At 41.7% G+C, this 21538-nt stretch overlaps 1 protein-coding gene across 1 annotated transcript; it reads left to right on the top strand.

Annotated features, from left to right (window-relative positions):
* The first annotated feature begins 7775 nt into the window (after positions 1-7775).
* Positions 7776-15313, top strand: LOC118403587 (cytochrome P450 2J6-like). The gene is made up of 4 exons (XM_035802337.1): positions 7776-8454; positions 12322-12550; positions 12946-13706; positions 14182-15313. Exons 1-4 carry the CDS (start codon positions 8079-8081, stop codon positions 14367-14369), a joined length of 1554 nt encoding a protein of 517 aa, XP_035658230.1. The 5' UTR covers positions 7776-8078; the 3' UTR covers positions 14370-15313.
* Positions 15314-21538: the final 6225 nt, after the last annotated feature.

A 21538-nucleotide genomic window follows, 5' to 3' on the forward strand; every position in this document is an offset into this window, starting at 1 on the left:
TATTTGATCCATTTCATTCTTACAAGTAAAGTGGCCAGATACATCTACATCTATGTATATGCCTGATAAGGAAAAAGCATGACATTGTCAAAATGTAAAGAATTGGATCAGTCCACTCCAAAACGGCAAAGTTGATTGGCACTTCTATTTATACCTATAACGCCAAATTATGGCGGTTAATGTCATATATTTGATATCAGTGCAATCATGTTCAGCTGTTACAATCGTAACAGCAATCATGTACGCAGTGCATCTTTTAAATGGTTCTGTCCATTTGAGTTGTGAGGACGAACTTTTGCCATACGTGTACATATCTAATTTAAAGGGTTTCTGTTAGCTATTTTTGGTGCCCTTCCTCGCTCTTGGGGCCTAAAACAACAACACCAGCGGATCACAATATCCCTCTCGAATGTACCCCACGTTAGGATTTTTTGGTTATTTGAAAACATGCATGTTGTGTTTTCCGTCTGTCGTTGACAATGCTAAGGCGACAGCACAAGAGGAGTTGTTGGGGTTATATTGTGATAAACCCCCCGGTCAGGGAAAGGGAAACCTTTGACGGTTCAGCAACAAAAACGCAGTGGTGGTCTCCGGTGACTTGTAGCATCACATGATCTGTAATGTTAATCCCAGTACAGCCGCCACCCGTATTGTGAGAGGGTAGGGTTGGGTTGTAAGGTCGGGACATTACACGATTGCGGGGGGCGTCGTGTGGGAGTTGGTCGTTCTGGAGTTACGCCTTTTCAAGTCCACAGTCTACAACATAGGAGTTGTCTGGTTTCTTCGTAAAAGTTCTGCCATACATACACGTCGTACTGTTTTGCTTTTGCTTGTTGCCCCAAAGGCGTTTAAGCGGTAATGTGGGACAAGACTTGAACCTCTGCGAGACTTGTGTGTCTTTGACTTTGATTAAACTCTGTCTGTTGTTGTTGTTTTTGATTACTATAGGTCCCTCGAGCACTATTGGTGCCAATGTACTTTCCACTCATATAGTCTTCATTCATTTATTGTTCATTTTCAATAAATAAAGAAGTTAATGTATTTCTCCTGAGTCTGCGGGATCCGACCTAAAACAAGGGCCTAATACCCCTGTCACTTTATCCACGATCTTCGGGTGTATCGATGAAAGATCGGCCATATTTAAGATTGACAGAGGGTTGCGCGTATTTTTTTACCTAAAAACAGTCCCTGTCACATATAAGCCATACTTTGTACCTTGTACAATTGTTGTGCAATAAAGTTATGATTATAAGCAAGGCTCGAGCGACTGCCGCAGAATCCGATCGATTTTCACCAAATGTGACAGGGGTATTACTAACGTCCCAGTCACACTTGTCCCTGGTGGTCGTACGACGATTTTGATGTCTCAGGATTTTCAAGCTGACTGTGACAGAACCAACTGCAAACATATTGTGTGTCGTGTTGTCTAGTACGGTGTCGTGCTGTCTAGTACCTTTTCGACAACACGCTTGAGAGTTTAATTCTGTAATACACATGCATGGCTTCCCCAATATTAACCTTAGTTTGTGATCGTCGCCGAATGAAACCACACCCTTTTGGCGCGGTCACATAGGTCGTGCGATCGTCGTACGATCGCTAACTTTGAGCATTTCGGAGGACAAAAATGTACGTTTCCTGCAAAGTACAACTATCTTGGCTCGCCTATCGGTCTTCAATCGTTGGATTGATGTAAGACTATTGACCTTTGCGAGGTACGCACAATTTGCACGCACGATCTGCGACTCGGTAACGAGCTGTGCGATCTCGGAGATCTCCTGCGACTTGTCGCTTATGTTAAGAACATGTTTCGCTGCACCGCGACCGTCGTAAGACTCCTGAAAATTGCCGGCGATCCCTAAAAATCGCAAGATGATCGTGAGAACACCGGACGTCTTACTCACGAAAATGTCATTTAGAGCTCGTAAACTAGTCTTCCGATCGAATCGCGCCTAATGTGAGGGGGGTATTAATGAACTGTCCCACGTTTTGTAAGATGGTTGGATTTTGTGCTTTGTATGATGGTTGGATTTTGTGCTTTGTATGATGGTTGGATTTTATGGTAACAAAATCGTACAGCGATCAAACGACCTATGTGACCGCGCCCTAAGATAAGATTTTGTTGTCGCAAGACTGTCGAATTTTGTGATGACACGTCCCTGACACATGGATATCCTTGCTCGTCTAACAACGTATAATATAGACAGCCTAATAAATCATTACTCACGACGGTTATAGCCTTAATACTTTTCACGTACATCGCATCTACTTTAATAAATTATTACACGAAACTTTCTGTGCACAGTAATTAAAATGGAGTAAAAGGAATAAACATTTAGATACCATCGCCCTAAAGTAAAGATGTGTACACGCAACAAATATTCCCGATTGCTTCACCGAAAAAAATACATTGTACAAACTGTTTCAGTGTGTACCATACTGTCAAGAGATTACCAAAGGCGCATGCGTACTATAGGTAAAAGTCTAACGCGTAACGTCCTTCACCGACAAGTAGCGGGCCGTGGGAGACTGATATTGTCATCATCCCGTCATGGGAGGAGGGGAGGCGGCGGCCTTGGCCTCCTCGAACTCAGGAAGGTCGTTGTCCTTTTACATCAAGGCGTTTTCTAGGTTTGATGTAGAACTCATTCGTTGAATGGGTTTCACAGAAGCTTAAGGTTCACGAACTTGGAATAATAGCTAGTTTTGCGGTTCTTGACTTAGGACCGAAAGGATCTGGGTTCGAATCCTAGCTGGTCGCAATCTTGTGCCCACGTGAAAGGCATTTGACAACTATTTGCTCACTCTACTCCGATAGATGAATGAATGAATGAAAGACCTTTATTGTACATTCATGCCTCAACGGGCGTTGGCAGCATGACGCAACAGACTGGTAGAAAAACAGAAACAACAATATACAATTAAACTACATGAAGCTTCTAAGCTAATAGGCTGATCAACATCTTCTCGCTATATAAAATCAGCACCTACCAAGCTTCGGTTATACCCCTGTCATATTTCGAACAAATCGACGACGAGTCTGCGGCAATCGCCCGAACCTCCCTTATAATCATAACTTTGTGACAGGGGTATTAGGACGCCGTCTCATAGGTCGTACGACCGCTACGTTGGGCATGTTGCGTGGAGGACAAAAATGTAAGTTTCCTACAAAGTTCAGGCTGTCTAGGTACACAAAATGCTGTCTTGGATCCATGTCGGTGGTTGGTTCTGTCACGGCCAGCTTGAAAATCCCATGGCATCAAAATCTTCCGACAATCGCATGACCTATGTGACCGCGCCCTCAGGGACGTCCTCTCGGACGGGACATAAAGCCGAAGGTCCCATGTTTGAGCAAAGCCACACCTCCAACAAGTTAAAGATACACTACAATTATCATAAGCTCTTCCCGGTCTGGTGTGTCACGGCTTGTACCTACATGTATTGTGTAGAACTTGCGTGTTTACGTCCAAAGGCGCTTAAGCCGGATAAAGTCAACGCCGAATTATGCGGAACAAAAAGTGAACCATTGCGAGACTTGTGTGCCTTTGACTAAATTCTGTCTGTTGTTGCTGCTTATCATAGGTCCCTCAAATGCCAATTAACTTACCACCCAAACTGTTCTTCATTTTCAATACATAAAGGTGTATACGTATTTCTCCCGGGTCTACCTTTCTAGATTGATATGCGTAAACAAATTGTTGCAACAAACATACACCATCGTTTTCTGTCTTCCCTCCCCTTCTCTCTCCTTCCTTCACTCTAGAGTGATATGTATAAACAAAGTGTTGTAACAAACATACACCATCGTTCCTGTCTTCCCTCCCCTTCTCTTTCCTTCCCTCACTCGTGTTTTACCTCGCCCCCTCCCTGCATTGGCTGAACAGCACAAACAGGGTATATTTCACCCGTCCACTTCAGAGGGGTTCCGTCAATAAACCCTATGATTAGTCGAGCCACGCCCAGCAGGTGCTTTACGTAACTCACACGTGTGAAGGTCACGCGTGTCACCCTTTGTTTACCATCAAAAAACAGGTAACGTCAAGTCTGTGTGCTAGCGAACGTTGACCCGTATAGCCTATATACCAACTTTCCTCCTTGGCATTTAACGTTACTTGTGCAAAAGACGGGACACGTCTAAACTTTGACATAACTTACCTATCAACCCCATTCATGTTGCGTTATTCTCTCCCAACATTTCAAACAAAAAGGGCTCTGCAATTCAACACGGAAGCTGCTGGGGGACACAGTATTATATCGCTGGTTGCTTGGCCTAAGAACTAACTGCCCCCCAAAAGTACCATAGCATGTCCAGGACCAACCCAAAACGTTCTGCTGCAGTGCCGTAGAAGGTCACTAGAGGACAAAAAATCGAACTTGTCTTTCATATCACATGTGCAAAATACGACGGGGCACGCCATAAACTTCGATGTAACAAACCTTCAGCCCCTTGCATGTTGTGTTATTCTCTTCCAACGTCCCCAAAAAAATGGGTACTGCAGTTCACCACGGAAACTGCTAGGGGACACAGTTCTATATCGCTGGTTGCATGGCTTAAGCACTATCTGCCACCAAAAAAAAAACATTGGTATGTTCAGAATATGATAAATTAACCCCAGAAGTTCTGCTGCAGTGCCATAGAATACCGCTAGAGGAACCATAATGGAAGTTGTTCCCTCATATTACACCAAACCACACATCAAATATTACATAGATTCATTCTCAGCTTCCGGAGTTATGTTGTCTACACAAGCCCCATTAATCCAACAACGAACATCGCTGAAAACTTAACTTTATTGGTGAATGTAACATGTTTGGCGAAATATAATATAGTAGGAACCTACAGACTGTTTTGACATAGGTACCAGCTGAATGGAACATGTGTTGAGTTGATTACCAACAAGATTCAGTGTTGTTGTGTTTCTGGAACGGCCTTGGTTTCTCAGTAGCCTCACGTAACCTCAAGACATCGGGAATTTACATTGAGAACTGCGCATGCAGAAAAAAACATCTTTTAAGAAAGTGGAATGTCCTGAGGAGTTTACCACGGCATTATTCACAAATGATAACGTTAGCACACTTTTTTCTCCTCCGAGTGACCTTTAAAGCAAAGTGAAGGTCGTTTGCCGTGTGTGTTGGAAATTCGAAGCCCCGCGGGAGACTGTTGTGAGGGGGCGGTGTGGTCGCAATTACCTTAATTCAAAGGGATGGAACCCTAAGCAACTCACCGGCCTAATCATCTTAACCGTTATTTACAAATTGACCACTTACAAAAGATTGGTTCTAAGTTCGTTAGTGTAAGATGGTTAGACGGTATACAACAAGACCATGCAGGCCGCGTGAGGATATTAGGTTTAGGAAAGGCCTAGGATAATCACTTTAAACATGTAGATATTAACTTATGTGAAAATACCACACATATTTCACTGTTTTCTAGCAGACCAATATCGATACTTGCTAAGAATGTAAGTTAAAATCCTTCCTTTCCCTTGCGGTGTATGTGGCGTCGCCCGTCTCTATAGCCCTTGGGCCACACAGTTATACAACCACTACAACAGGCGGTTAGTCAACTGCTTGTGAGACATGTTCAACTTCCATTCTCTTTCCCTAAATTTCGCCAGAGACAGCTGAAAAAGACTACGAAAAACAGTTGTTGCTATACCACATCCAGGTCATATTTCTAATTAGGACCCTGCCGGAATACTTCTCTGGTAAACAGAACACAACGTTTCACTCTGGGCCATTCATGTCGATAATTATATGTTTTTCTTTCCTTTCATAGCATTAGCAACACACGATAACATCGACACTTGAAAGGACCGGGCGGGCCCCTTTTACCAAATAGCCCTCCCAGATCACAAACACATGGACAGACGTGTTTCTAGGTACCGCTGGGTATTGGAACCCAATCTGGTGAGAGATACTACATTCTGTTTAATGTGAAGGCCGCTGAAGGACGTTATACTTCCGTCCCATCTGTAAGGTCAATCCCTATTGGCTGAATGTCGATGACGTTTTCGGGGATGCCAACGTGCCAACTCCAAAGGTTGGTAACTATGGTGTATTCTTGATGTGACGTCATCAGGAAATGTGTGCATTTCTGTATCCATGGCAGTGAGACACTTTTATTGGTTAATAGGAATACTTATTACGTGAACTTATGCAGGATCATTTTAGTGGGCGTCTTTTTTTATGACTGAAGATATCATCGATATTCAACTGCATGATATCTGCATATGTTCGTTTGTAAGAGTTGAAACTTTAAAAAAAAAACATGGAGATTGTTTACACACTATTTCACTGTTTACACATTTTTTGTTTACTTAAGAGATACTAGATCGCACCTATGTGTCAACATGACATCTAGTTATCAGTCTAAGTCCTGTAAAAATGTGATCTTAATTTTCGAACGAAACTTTTCATTATAAAAATAGTCGTATCTTGTAGCTATTGTATCTATTCAGCTTTGTCTAAGAAATTCTATGTGATCATGACATTTATTTGATATATTATTCAACAATAAACCAAACATTTTGATAAGTCACTAACAGCCAGACGTTTTAGACAGCTTCCGATGTCTTTTCTTTGATTTATGTTCAAATTCATGACGAAAGACGGCGGAAGCTGTCTGAAACGTCTGGCTTTGTTAAAGAGTATATCTGCTTAGGTTATCATTCATTCCTTTATTTGCTGATAATGTATTATGTACATAACGTTACAGGTTTACAAGTATACAGAAGAAAAGCGGATCCTGCGAAAAGAACTCTGCAACAGACCTGAGTCAGCTCACAGATGTGCCCTATGTGGCAGAGACTGCCATTCTCGTATACATTGTAGGACTGTTATCAATGATATCAAGTAGAATTTTACATTGGTCAATATTGACCAAAGAAGGCCATATATATCATGTACAAGGATTTCTAACCTTTATGTATAACGGTATTTCATAGTTGAATAACATAGGATGACACTAACAGTTAGTTACACAAAATGTAAGTAAATGACATTTTAAAATCAGAACTTCTCGGACCGAGTGCGCTAAAGGGTCATTGACTTGGTTTTTTAAGGTAAGCCTTCTAACTGGATGGACAACTTTATGTAACATGAGCGTATAATCACAATAACAATAGATACACTGTGTATAAAAATAGCAACACAACAATTGGTTGTGAGACACCTGTCCCCTTAGCCTCAGGCTAGAAGTCTATATATAAACTGAGCATGACCAGTTTTCTAAAATGGAGAGCCGTCTGTTGTTTTCGCGTAGTCAGTTGTGTTTTAATCAGATTAGGATATTTCCTAAGGCTTCCAATTGTTATCGTGTTTTTCTGCCCCTTCGTATCGCCTGTCACAGACTATGTGACCGTTCGACAGTAGCCCTCTAGTAATCTCCAACCAGATCCACGGTGCGTAATGTATAGTATCAAACTTCCCGTAGGTGCCCATTTGACTCCCTTAGCCGGTTATACTTCCTGGCCAGCTTTGATACTATCTTATGGCACCGTAGGATCTGCTTGGAGATTAGCCCTCTAGTAGAAAGCAACAGGAATCAGTTAATAATACGAAATCAGGGGAAATATGTAAAAAAAAAATACCTGCCACATACATATATCATGTAGAGGATAGCAAGAAGGGGAAAGGGAGGTATTTGTAACGGCAGGTCATGTAAAGCAGAATATAATATTTGAATAAAAATGCACTCTCCAATCCAATGTAGGCCCTACGATCATAAGGAGGATCGTCCAAGCATCAGTCATACATTTACACCAATGGCGACTCAGGTTGTCTGACGGAGGTGTCAATCACAGGAAGTCCCGCCCATTCCCACATGGGGTTCTCGTTGGAGGAACCCTCGTCATTTTTTGTCCTCAAGGTCAAGGAAGTTACCATTAGGCATTCACACAGACACGCTGTTCCGATTACCTCCCTGTCACCCCCGCTCCTACCCTAAATGCTATGATATAAACACTCCCATCTAACTGGGGGGTGAAGAACAACAAAAGCTGTTGCGCAAGTACGTACATATAAAGGGACGTGTTCTCGTCCCGTGAGTTCATTCATACCTGAGCCTACGACGCACCAACATGACCGAAGCGATCCTCGACACAGCGGCGGCGGCCGTGGCCTCTCCAACCGAGAACGTCCAGACGTTTCTCGTGCTCATGTTGGGCCTCCTGGCGGGGTACCTGCTCTGGCGGCGGGTGAACCCGCCCAACCTGCCGCCGGGCCCGTGGGGCCTCCCCGGGCTCGGCGCCATCCCGTTCCTCGGGCTGGCCCCGCACGAGACCCTGATGACCATGTCCAAAGCGTACGGTGACATCATGAGCGTGCGTCTCGGGCCGAAGCTTGCCGTGGTGCTGAACGGACAGAGAGCCATCCACCAGGCACTCATCAAGCGGGCGGGGGTCTTCTCCGACAGGCCGGGCTTTGAGCTGGTCAACATGGTCCATAAGGGACGAGGTAAGAAACACATCCTTGTGATTATGAGTTTTATACTTATTACGTTATAGCGAATTAATCAAACCTTGCGTCTTAAGAGATTTTGAGAGGTATGTACTATGTAGCATTAACTATATGAAGAATTACTAATTCTAAGATTTTCAAATGGTACTGTTTTATATTATACCCTAGTTTGCTTTTCAAAGTTCCTTTTCTAATAATTATGGATGTATCTTCACTCGCCTTAAATCAATGTTGGGAATTAAATGTCTTCTTGACTGTCCGTCAAGCTCTTAGAATATGCTTCTTCCTCAAAGTTTGATCAGAGTTTAAGTTAGTTAAGTCTTTGCCGCACCTAATGGTGAATCGGGCGGCGCCCATCTCCGTTTCTGTGGCCCTGGGCCGCACAGCTTTGTACAACCACTACAGCAAGGGGCTATAGCTAGTCACTGGTAGGGTTGTGTGTTCAAGTACCATACTTTTTCCCCAAATGCTGAGCGCTAAGCTTAGGAAGCAGTGTGCACAAACTTTAAAGTCTTTGGTATAACTCGGCCAGGATCGAACTCATGAAGTACAACTACAAGGCGATGCTTGAACATAAGTACAGACTACTGTTACTTCTCATTGCGGTGCGTTCGGAAACAATTCCTGGCCGGTGGCGTCAAAATTCCTTGTTTTGTCAATGTCAATGAGATTTTCAAATATCCACTTTTAGCCAGCCTTTTGTACGCCTTTCTTTCAATGGTAAGGAAAAACGCAGTACAAAACGTCACTGTACAACATGGTTACGACATTAATATAGTACATAGCTTTGTGAATCTTAGAAAATCGTGAATAACTTTTATAACTACAGCTAATATACACGTAGACGTAAACTCTACTATGCATAAGTGTTCAGCTTACTTTCATGTGCAGAGCACCTGAAACTGCGTATCCAATAATGAACTTGGGGGTGTACTAAGCAGAGTACTAAGTGCCTTCTTTGTAAGAGAATTTCAGTTATTCTTTTTCCAAACATTTAGTTGATATGTTCTTATAGAGATTGAAACATGTAAGCTGTGGTATGGTAAAGGCTTTGCAAATCATAATCATATCAATATCCAACCAACTAGTAGGGTGGAAAATCTTAAAAAATGACCAGACGGATTGATTTGGATTTATAAAAAGTCCTTCACCCTTTAGTGATTATCGTCCGTCAGAGAGTCTCAGAGAGGTGCAGTCAGTCAGAAATCATTCTCAGCCAAACATCTGCTTGAAAATCACTCGTTACTGCAATGATACCGGTAATAATGTTCGCTTCTTCCGAATAAGAATTCATCATAATCAGACATCATTTTCCATTCTCCTTGACATACATTGTTGCTAAGGACTTCTTCCGCTGTTCCGAGGTATTTCAATCGCCGGAAAACGTTTTGATTATACATTGTGCTGGTAACGTTGTAATGATGATATACATCACAGGCATCCGGTATGATAGCTTCCGCAATTCCTCTAACTAAGAGCAAAGCCGCTGTATAACGTTAACGTCCTTGCTATGAGACGAGCTTGCTGAAATCTGTATTGTCTTCTTAATTTTACCTATAGACAAGTCGTACAAACGATCTGCCATGTTACAATTTGCATATTTCGCTGTTTTTCCATTTGTTGGAAAACGTTGATTGTGGTATGTAGAGGTAATGTTTTGCCTCTTGAATCATAGTACAAAAAGTTCATATTCTCGTCAGAGGTACATGTGCCTAACTAAACAACACTGACATTTCTTTGGCGCTCTGTCAAGGCCGAATCGATACGCACTTTATAAAGTTTTTGTAGATTTTTCTTTTCTTAACGGCATATTCTTAACGATTATAACAGAATTGAAATATCAAAGTATGGAAGTTGGATTGCGAGGCAGATTCGTTATAGTAACACTGTGGCAGCTGTGCGTGGGTGAGTTAGAGTTTTGCCTAACTCGACAACTCGCACAGCAACAGGTGCCCAGTCAATTTGGACTAAACCATCGATAATATGTAAATCTACTAGTGCAGTGGTGTATATCATGAAAACATGCTGACTGTTGCTGAGTTGCCGTTTTGCCTAACTCGCCATCGAATTGTAACCTTGCACTGTGGCCTTCGTTATGCCATGTCAAGGCCGAACCATTAAAACATAGGGGATTTGCAACAACACTATAGTGCTTCAAATAATTCATTGAGGATTCGTAGCAAAGAAAGTCTAAGGAGACTTGTACTAGCGCAGAAATATCCAAGAGTGTATAAAGAAAACCTTTAAGGGAAACCAATGAAATAACCTGTACAGACCTATGTAAATAATGCTCTGTGTATTGACATGTTTTCAATAGGGTGAGTAAACATACTTAAGGGGAAAGTCAACACACTTAAGACGGCAGGAGCTTTGCTTAAATACCCCCACACTGAGCTAGGATTGAGTTATGTGTAGCGGGCTCGATGCAGCGGTCTTCTTACGGCTGAGGGTGAATTCTAATCTGTCGCTAATCTCACATATCTATGGCTTGTGTTATGAGTAGATTGTTCATTACTTTTGCTGATAAATCTTAATTACTAAGTGGAGTCAACAGTTTACGTAATGGTAGCACACAGCTGCCGTGTCCCACAGCTTGTTTATCCTATGATATGTCCAGTCGTCACCCCTCTTCATATCACAGAACCGTTCTTAAGATCGGTAACGTGAAAACTTGTGCGTAGGCGTCAACATTTTACGTAATTGTACCAACCAGATGTTCTGGTTCTCATGGCATGTTTACACTCTAATCAGTTGATAGACTAGACGTATCATTTTAGATAACATAAAGGTCACCTCGCACCTGACAATTTTGGCGGTACCTTAAAGATGCTGGATGTATACAAAAAGCTAAGTCCTTCCTACACCAGATGGCGCATAGGGCGGTGCCCATCTCCTTTTCAGTAGCCATGGGCCATACAACTTTGTGCAATCACTATAGCAAGGGACTAGTCCACTGGTAGCGGTGTGTGTTCAATTACCACACTACCTAATTCTGGGTGCTAATCATGTAAAGCAGCATGTAACATCATTAAAAGTCTCTGATATGACTCGGCCGGGGATCTGTTGCCACCTAACGGTATCCTTTGGTACTACCGATTACAATAATGCTGTTCGTCCAAATAGGATAGTGTCGTCTTGTCCGTTGTATGTGCCAATAGTTTGACGTCACATTGGAAGGTTGGCAAATTTGTACAGCGACAACACTTCTGATCTCACTCTAAAGGCTGCGAACGGCTTGTGACGTCACTAAGAATCGATTCGACACTTCAAGCGGAAGTACAGTAGTGTGATCTTTGAACCCGAATGCTTCAATAATGCTTGTGGCTTATTGTACCTTATTTGAAGTCCCTTTTTTGGTACTATTCACAATACAAAACTGAGATAGACATTTCGATTCAGTACAACGTGCCATTTTGCTGCCATTTATATGTAGAATTTCTCTAACTTATGATCTATTTGCTTACTCGTGTCGTCGCGAAGATCTTAGCTTTTCCTTTTTTGTGTCTTTTTTCATTTGTTTTGGTTTGATGTGTATTCAGGTGGTATCTCACTAAACTTGGGGCACCGGTGCGGCACTGCGGGGTTCGAAAGATTACTTAACGAATTTCAGAGATAAAGAATGGATTTTATTACGTTTTGTGTATTCTGTTGTCTTCTAAATCATACTTCTACGTATTATGCAATATCTAACTTATAGAATAAGGCGAAAATAACACAACAGTGCCGCACCGGTGCACCAAGTGCAGTGAAATACCACCTTAAGCACAATATACACGCATATTCACACTCCTATTTACAGATACTGACTTTCACTTTGTACACTTGCCACTAATCATGATCGACACATCTTTGTTCCCTTGTTAGGAATCATTGCCGGCCCCAGTACAGACTTCGTCCAGCGGCAGCGCCGGTTTCTGATGCGATCTTTCCGCACGCTGGGTCTGAACACACACAACATCGAGAACTGTCTCCAGGCTGAGGTGCAAACTCTGATGACGACTCTCAAGCAAGTCCAGGGCAACTCTGGAGAGGTGTATGACGTCATCAACCGAAGTGTTGTCAACGCTATCGCGGTCTTCTCATTCGGCAACAGGTGAGGAATGCCTGTTATGCTCCGGCCACAGTTCCAAACCGATGCCCAGCCGGGCAGTTTAAGAGAGAAGCTTTGTGCACTTTTTGGCAGGGTTATAAGTAGCATGACTGTGCAGGCCGGTGACCCCCCCCCCCCCCCCCGACTTCAACGCCCATTTTGAATCTGCCACAACCTCTTATACTGTTATATTTTCCAACAGCCTAGCCGATATAGCTTATAAGAGCAGACAATAAGTTTATTGTCTCATTTTATTAAATGCAATTAAAACTCGAGTTGCAAATTCCTTGAAATGATAAATGCATAAATGTCAATAATGCAAATAATGAGATCAACAGACTGGCATGTCATGGAGTTGAAGACAGGTTCATTTCTCTAACCTAATATCCTTTCCATAGGTTCAATCACAACGACCCGAAGTTCCACCGCCTGGTCTCCTGCTTGGAAGGCGTGTTCCGCTTCTCCTCCACCGGTGTGGGACTGATGACGCAAGCCTTCCCCGTCCTGCTCAAGTTCCCCCGCGGCCTGCCCGGCCTCAGCCAGTTCCTCGAAGACGGCGACAACTTCCTCAGCATCATCCGCGACATCGTCAAGTCAAGACGACAAGTCTTCGCAGAGATTCTCCAGAAGGACCCGACCCTCGACGACTTCAAGCCGTCCGACATCTTGGACTGCTACTTCCAGGAGACCACGCGCGGGCAGGCCTGGTTCATGAGCGACGAGGACTTCTGCCACATGATCATGGACAACTACATCGCAGGCACCACCACCACGAGACTCACCATGCAGTGGGCGATGCTCCTCCTCACCATCTCCCCGAGAGAGCAGACGAAGATGCACGACGAGATAGTGTCAGTCGTCGGGACCGACCGACTGCCCTCGCTGAAAGACAAGGACAACCTCCCCTACACCAAGGCCGCCATCTTTGAACTGCTGCGCATCTCCTGCGTCACTCCGCTCTCCCTCCCGAGAGAGGCCGCCGATGACGTCATCATCGACGGGCACCGGATACCGAAAGGCACGATGGTCATGACGAACCTGTGGTCGGTGACGAATGACCCGGATGTGTGGGAGGACCCGCGGACGTTCAAGCCAGAGAGGTTCCTGAACGAACAGGGAGAGTGCGTCCTACCCAAGGAGTGGCTGCCGTTCTCCACAGGTGTGTAGATCGAGATTTGCCCACCTTACATTCTATAGCTACTGCATGAAACTTTTTAATACCTTCCTAATATGTCAATACAATGCTATTTGACACCAACTTCATAGTTATTGGTGGTATGACATCCAAGTGTAAGCATTGTTCAGAGACTAAATAGGGTTTACACAACAGAGTAAAACTTTTCTCACGAGCTCCATGAATAGTTTTATCTAAAAATATTCGTACTCCATTTCCAATCTGATCCACTTATATTCATAAACCATGATAAATGGTGATACAAGTTTGGTCACGTTTAGAGCCGAATCCTTTACACAGGAGCGCCACCTAGCAGTTGGAAGCAAAACCAGTCATATTGGCCTGATAAAGATAGCAAAAGGGCTACCAAAACGTAGGAACATGAATATCACTTGAGTCTGTGTGAAGAATATTTTTTGTCTACCATTATCTCACGACAGCGTATACATTTTCCCTGCAGGAAAGCGGTCGTGCATAGGACAGGCCATCGCAGAAAGCATGATGTTCATGTACATCTCGGCCATCGTACAAAACTACCGGATCTACCTCCCCGCCGGGAAAACCGTCCCCACAGCGGAGCCCATCCCGGCCATGCATCTCCATCCTCAGCCGTGTGAAATTAGCTTTGCCAAATATCCTCCTTGTTAGTCTGGTTTTAAGGACATTTTAAACATTGTGGTAGAATTGTGCCCCCTGGCGGAATTGTGGGGAATTTCACCACCCTTCCCAGACTGCACTGCGTTTCCGGGTGGTGGAGAGGAACTGACTTTTTGAACATTTCACAATCGTTGATGTTTGCCATAAAATTTGTTTGCAAAGTTGGTAAAGTCTTGTGTTGAACTGTTTTGTTCCTTTACTATGTGATATTACTACAATTGTAAAATGTAAGTTGCCAAGAATTGTTTATGTATTTGAAATGGCTTGATGTCAAATGATTCAGCTGTGAGCTATAGTGACACTTCATATTGTATTTCAGATATGTACAGTGAATTCGAAGTATTTCTCACTAACGACTTTATGTAATTTTGTCGATCTTTAACTTAATATATATGCTTCATATTTACTACGTAAATTACGTAAGTACATTTGTACTGGAAAACGTGTTATTATGGACTCTTGTTTAGTTTCCTTCGGTACGTTCTGAAGAGTAAATAATCAGAACGCAGTTCTAGTATACTATTGTGTATGATTATTTATATTGTAATTGAAGGACGTCGACATCAACAAGGCTCATTTTACACAGGGTTTCTGTGCGTTTTGTCACTTTATGATGAATGTTTGTTGAATTCGTGAAAACAAGATAGCTGAAGTTGACCATTTTATTGCATTTTTCATATGCTTGCCGTCCCGTTCTGAAGATGTCTTGACAATTCGTCATGAATATTATTCATTGTAGAACTGCATATTATTCATTGTAAAAAAAATGCAGTGTTTGAGCTGGTTTGTATGGCACTGTACTCTGAATATTTTGTACATGACATCCTGCGTGGCAGGCGCAGAGACTTTGATATGTGCGGGACCATGTCACTAATGTATATATTGAAGAGCATTGGAATGCTTCTATGTACTGGAATAAACTAAGTCGAATTGAACACTTTGTTTTTTTTTTTCAATTTCTACTCTATAGGCGTAGGTTTGCAGTTTTATTCACACTTCACGCAATATAGTTCTGTATTGGTGTCATGAAAATTAATAGATATATATAGTGCTTGATTCATAACTCCAAAGACAGGCATTGAACATAAATGAACTACTACCAATGAGTAACTTGCAATAAATTCACGAAACACATAAAAAATACACGGATTAGAAATAAAAATAATAACTAGCTAAACCAGACAGCAACTCAAATAAAATTTAGATAAAATAAATAACATGAAATAAGAACCCCTTGTCGCTGAAACAAAAAGGCTACATTAGAGGTAAACATGCTTAATCATAGACCCGGTTGTCATATTTACGTATGAGTAGTGTATCACGTGATCAGGGGTCTCATAGTATATCAACGCCACCTAGCGCCTATCCCTGTTACTGCATGGTGAACTATGGTGGTTCTGATCGAAACGGGTCAAGTGATCACGTTTTAATTATAAACATCATCAGGCAATATGCTTCCACCCTGGTTAGATAAAGAATAAACAAACAAACAATAGACTAAAGAAGTTGCAGATGAATCACAAATAGAAATATATATAGGATGATCAGTGGAGGAGATGTAGAAAGATGATTATTCATATAATACAGACCTAGAGATCGATAACCAAACTCGAGCTCTTCAATACGTGCAAACATAGCTTACACGGGACCTTGGTACTAGCTACCTCTTCTAGATCAGTAAACTTTATCATAGATATCTCTTATTACAGCAGTAGTATGATTTACATTCATTCGTATAAAGCTGAGTAGTAGAATACTCGGTATATTACTACATTGTATATGACAGGTTCTTTCATAAGGCAGTCAAAGCACAATTGATCTTCATTGTAAAACAAACCAAGTGTAATCCACGCGCATACAAGATATATTCCGCCATGAGTGAGCTCATACTACACTGCACAGATTCCCTATTATCTCTCACAAACGATCATGTTAGACAGTGCTTCAGTGGACTTCACATCCCCAGAGATCCCTTTGTATATATGCTAGACAACATGGCTGCTAATGACAATACAACTTTAACAGATTTGCCTATATGATATGGGGAGGTGGATAAAAAACACGGCATATGATAAGAAGGTCACAATTCAGCCCATACCCCCCACCCCACAACCTCTGCTCGGATAGTACCTAACTAAATCCTACGGGAGGAAAGAAGCCGCTATTTTGTACGCATGCACTACTATGAATACTTTTTCACTTTGTATAGCGTCTTAATTTTGTAACCTGTACATTTGCCCCCTAAGTTATTCGTAATGACAATAGCAACATGCTAGTTGGGCAACCTTGGCTCTTCATGTTTCAACTAGACCGATAAATAAATAAATGTTGTACCTACTACAAGATAAAAGAAGAAATACATTTCTTCTTAGATTGTTTTGAAACTTTTAGAGATAACAGAGATATGTCCTAAAGCGATATTAGATTTACCTTCTCTAGTATTAGTTTATAAGAACTGTTTGCACTATTGTTGCATTTTTTTATTGCAACATATATTTACAACACATTGTGGTGACACATTCAAGTCGTGACTTGTATTCATACCGCCACTATTGTTGCATAATTGACAGGATGTCCTTGTCAATACAGTAGAAGCCAGTTAATTGCACAACGGATTAACGCACACTTCTGTTAACGGCACGGAATCTCCAAACCAAAACCCAGTGTGGTCCAGCTGGATAACTTCGCATTATTGCACCAGTCGGATAATTGCACGACATCCACTGGCAAATAGACCGTGCAATTATGCGGCTTCTACTGTAGTCTTTTTATCTAATAGATAATGAAGGCCTCTTGAGCTTGGTCCCATGTTTGGTGACGGTTTGTCAGCAGATTCAGAGTGCTACGGCGATATATATTTCTTCAGCTGCAGAAAGCTACTAATGATCACTAACTGATGACATTGCGGCCCAATTTACACACGCGTTTTTAGTCGACTCATCCTTCTGTTTACATACGGGACTTAGAACGCCCGTTGCGACAACTGCCAGTTCGGCTTCCTTCTTCCGCGCCGACTCAAGTGGGTTTAAATCTGTCATCTTCTAGTTATTTATAAGCCACCGAGTCTCTACAGTAGTTTACCATGGCTTTCGACATGGACTTACACCCACGAAAAGTATGATGTAAAAGACACCAAACTACACAAGACATAAAGATAATCATCGTACGTTGGCATTATTAGTGTATATTTTTGTGGAAATTTCTATTTTTCGTTTCCACAAACTGTGGAACTGTGACGTCAGCCTTTAACACAGGTTGAGTCGAATTGGATTCAACTAGGTCCAAGTCGACTCCGAAAACGCGTGTGTAAATCGGACCTATATTATTTATAGAAAAAGAAGATTAAAATACCATTCTTTAGAAGACTTTCAGGGACATATTCTGCAATATCAAATGTGTGCTAACCAAGTCTCTGTTTTACTAGAATTCCGAATTTAGTTTCCTCAACTACGTATACTGTTTCTAGCCTTTATTTCTACATGTGTGCAATGATAAGATGTAGGTTTTAAATCTTGTTCATTCCAAACCGGAAACATTGCGGAGGATGCAATCTCGGGGATTCAAGTCTGTCGACTCGAAGGATTTGGGGCACGCTAAATCTCGAGATGCTAACTTTTAAATTTCATACATAGATATAAATCTTTGTCACACAGGAATGCAGCGTCCTTGGGTAATTCACGTCACACGGCTTTCCTGTCTCCTATCTGGGTATAAAGGTTGGATGGAGAGGTAAAAAGGTGCGCGTAGTAGAAGGAGAGAGATACCATACCCAAGACACAGTGCATTTACAACGTTAACCAACTCACCGCGTGACATCCAAAAATGATTTGCGTCTTTTAGCATTGCTGCAGTAGATTAACAACCAACTTCTTGCTTGCACTGAGATAGATATGAAATAATGTTGTCGTGAGTGTATGAAATGATTGCTACATGCAGTGTTCCGTATAGGTGGAAGTATGTGATTTAGAGCGCATTGTTCTCACTGTAACTGATACATGTAGGTATGATCTTGGCAAATGAATTGCTGATATATAAAGAAATGATTTAAAGGAACAATGTATTCAGACATTTAGTTCACTTATTGTAGGGTACAAAGTAAGAAATGTTGCTGCAGTCCACCTTGATTTCTCAATGGCATCATTACAACAATGAGACTGTATTATTGTTGTTGTACTGATGCCAACGGTTAACCACATATTGTCATAGAAAAGGAAATGAAGTTCTTATACTTGAATGTAAGTTCATCTGTGACGGTAGTCAACAACATTATGTTACGATTCTAATCTTTATATACGTACACAATATAAAGCGCCTACCAACAAGCTTCCGATCAGTCCTCTGATCCATATCACGTTGAAATGACCCAAAGACTATGTCACACATCCAGACCGGACGTGTGACGTCAGCAACGGGTCAAAGGTGCTTGGAAGTCGGTATCGGTCCCCGTCTTGGTTGAGAGAAGCTCTTGTTATGGAAGATGTGTCCGATACGAGAAAAGTTCAATTAACATTTCCTGTGACCCAAATCTGGTAACCGTAAGTTACAGGTACATCCATGAAAATGCAAACAGTATCTTTATAGGCCAGGAGCTTATCTGAACTTTCAAGCCACTCACAATGTGTCTTTTACAGCTGCCAGAGTGGAGTGTGATAGAGACGCCAGTTTGAAATCAGTGCGTTCGTGGAAGGATCTTATAGACTTATGTCAACCAGACAGAGGAACTCTGATTTTTTGTGCGTAATTTTGTGTGCGGCTGCCTTTCTTGACTTGTTGAGTTGACTCTTGAGTTTCGTTGCATTTGACTTGTGAGAGATCAGTGCATGCCACAAATTCAGTATCATATGGTGGCCACTAAGGATTAACCCAAGCACCTGTAAGAAAGAAATCAAGATGTAAGATATAAGAATTCGAACCCATTTTTATTTGCCTAATCTCACCAGCAAATAAGGGTCATTGAGAAACAGTCAAATGTTTTGGGTTACTCTGACTGGATTGTGATGACAGAAATGTCTATTCAAATTTGTCTGCAAAATCATCCTTACACATGAGCTATTTAGTCTCATACAATAACAGGAAATGGACCAGCGAATATCGTCATGACCTGGCGTCGTGTGCTGTCACTCTCTTATCTCCTCCATAAACAGAAAACAGATCTAGGAGACGCCCTAATTAACATCGATGTCATCTTAATGAGACTGAAATACACTCAGGAGAAACGTGAACATAATTAGGATGTCAATCAAACAAGTAGGCACTTCCACCTTAATCACCAAACATCCGCTCGGGGGAACTCTAATTGGCTGACATTTTACGAAAAATCATTTTGTTGTTTTGCATTGTTGACGTTAACTGTATGATTAAAACGGATGGACAGATTCAATATATTGATGTAAAGGAAACGTACTCAATCTGCAGGCCGATTTGAGCTTTCATGAATAAATAAAGGTTCAAACAAACTACAGATCTAAAATAGGGGCACATTGAGGTATATATTATACCACAAACATGTAACGTTACACTGGTGAGCTGGATTAAGCGAAAAACCTCTCCCACACGGCAAACATCTAACATTTTTGTTACAAAATAGATCAGAATTCACAAATAACACAAAGCATAACATTTCCTGCCACCAACACTCCGCAGGAGAAACGTACCAAACAGTACATCATCAAAAGCCTCCTCTCTACAGAAATATTAGCAATTTCCCCATCCTGTACGTATTCAATAAATTTGATTAATATTTTCTGGCAAGACAAACTAGAAAAACCGACGTCATCATTATACAAACAATAATAGGCCATTCAAATCATACTGTACAAGATAACGGGTTGTGTGAGGTAGCTGTCAAAAATGGTTGAAAAGCTGTCTGATGAATGTTGAAATGTCCATTATCGCAAATCCATTCACGCTTCTGAGGGATCTATAGAAGATTGATGTTCTCTCGAAAACCATGTGTGCAAGTACAATAATCAACAAGGAATACCAAGGGAGTCTTTCTAATTTACACCTAAAAGAGGCTTTTGGTATAATGTTTGGATAAATGAATCCTTTGACGGATAGATTTGTTGATTCACAGTATGCAATTACCAAATCCCACAGTTGGCAAGAGTGGGAGAACAATACACGGTAGTTTATCTTACTTTGTAGTTTAGATATGTAATTTTGTCCAAGAGAAAACATAGTAACAGACTTGTTTGGGATGAAGGTGATCTTTTGCATACCGGTAATGATGAAACAGTTTAAAATGAGAGAGAAACTGCAGTATCTCAAGCCCCAACCACACTGTTCTCAAGAGTTTGATAGCCATTACACGTGTACTTCTGCCATATCATAGGCATGGGCGCATGGCCGTCGCAGTTTCTTTCATGGCTTATTTTCAGTTGGTTGTATGGCAGTCATTTTACGGAATGGCGCTTGGTGTATGGTGTTTCTGAAAAATACGCATTAAAGCAAATCTTGCAGGTGATTCGATTTGGTTTTCATCGCTTCACTCAGGTGTAAATGAGTACCTAGCTTCGGTTAGGGCCGTCCCTCGGATAAGACATTAAATGGAGGTCCGACCGTGTTTGAGGACACCTCAAGCACGTTAAAGAACCCGCCACATGTACACTTATCTAAAAGAGTGGGGTTCTTCCCGGTGTGATTGGATCAAACCTTACAGTCTAGTTTCCGGATTGACATCATAAAATAGTGATAGTCATCTGTTATGTCATGCCAATGTAATAGAACTAAATGAATAAATACATCCTTTTATACATTGTGTCATAATATAGACTGATATCGTTGAAACGAGTATTAATATAACTTTATTGTAGCGTGGGGGATCAGAACAAAATATACGAATATGTATCTTTTAAGACGTACTTTTTGGTGTTTGTGCGTTTCCAAAGCTGACTCAGACTGTGCAAACATAACGGTTCAACTGTTGTCTACGTCAGGCGACCTATTTCCATTGAGTGTTACGGCCTGTTGTACAAACATTCAAAAATAACGGTGCAACTGTCTACGTTAGGCGGCCTGTTTCCGCTGAGTGTTACGACCTGCGGTTTAGTTGACAGGTAGAAGACAGTACATACAGACGTCAGTGGTGCCTAATCTGACGTGGGATCCTGACGTGTTCGTCATGTCTGAGGAGGATCTACTCCCATAAGCTGATTGTC

Source organism: Branchiostoma floridae, chromosome 16, assembly GCF_000003815.2.
Source record: "Branchiostoma floridae strain S238N-H82 chromosome 16, Bfl_VNyyK, whole genome shotgun sequence".
NCBI classification, from domain to species: Eukaryota; Metazoa; Chordata; class Leptocardii; order Amphioxiformes; family Branchiostomatidae; genus Branchiostoma; species Branchiostoma floridae.

Coding starts and splice junctions, on each gene's coding strand:
- LOC118403587 (XM_035802337.1), top strand. CDS start 8,079: ATGACCGAAGCGATCCTCGACACAGCGGCGGCGGCCGTGGCCTCTCCA. Junction 8,455..12,321: donor CATGGTCCATAAGGGACGAG/GTAAGAAACACA, acceptor TTCCCTTGTTAG/GAATCATTGCCGGCCCCAGT. Junction 13,707..14,181: donor GTGGCTGCCGTTCTCCACAG/GTGTGTAGATCG, acceptor TTTTCCCTGCAG/GAAAGCGGTCGTGCATAGGA.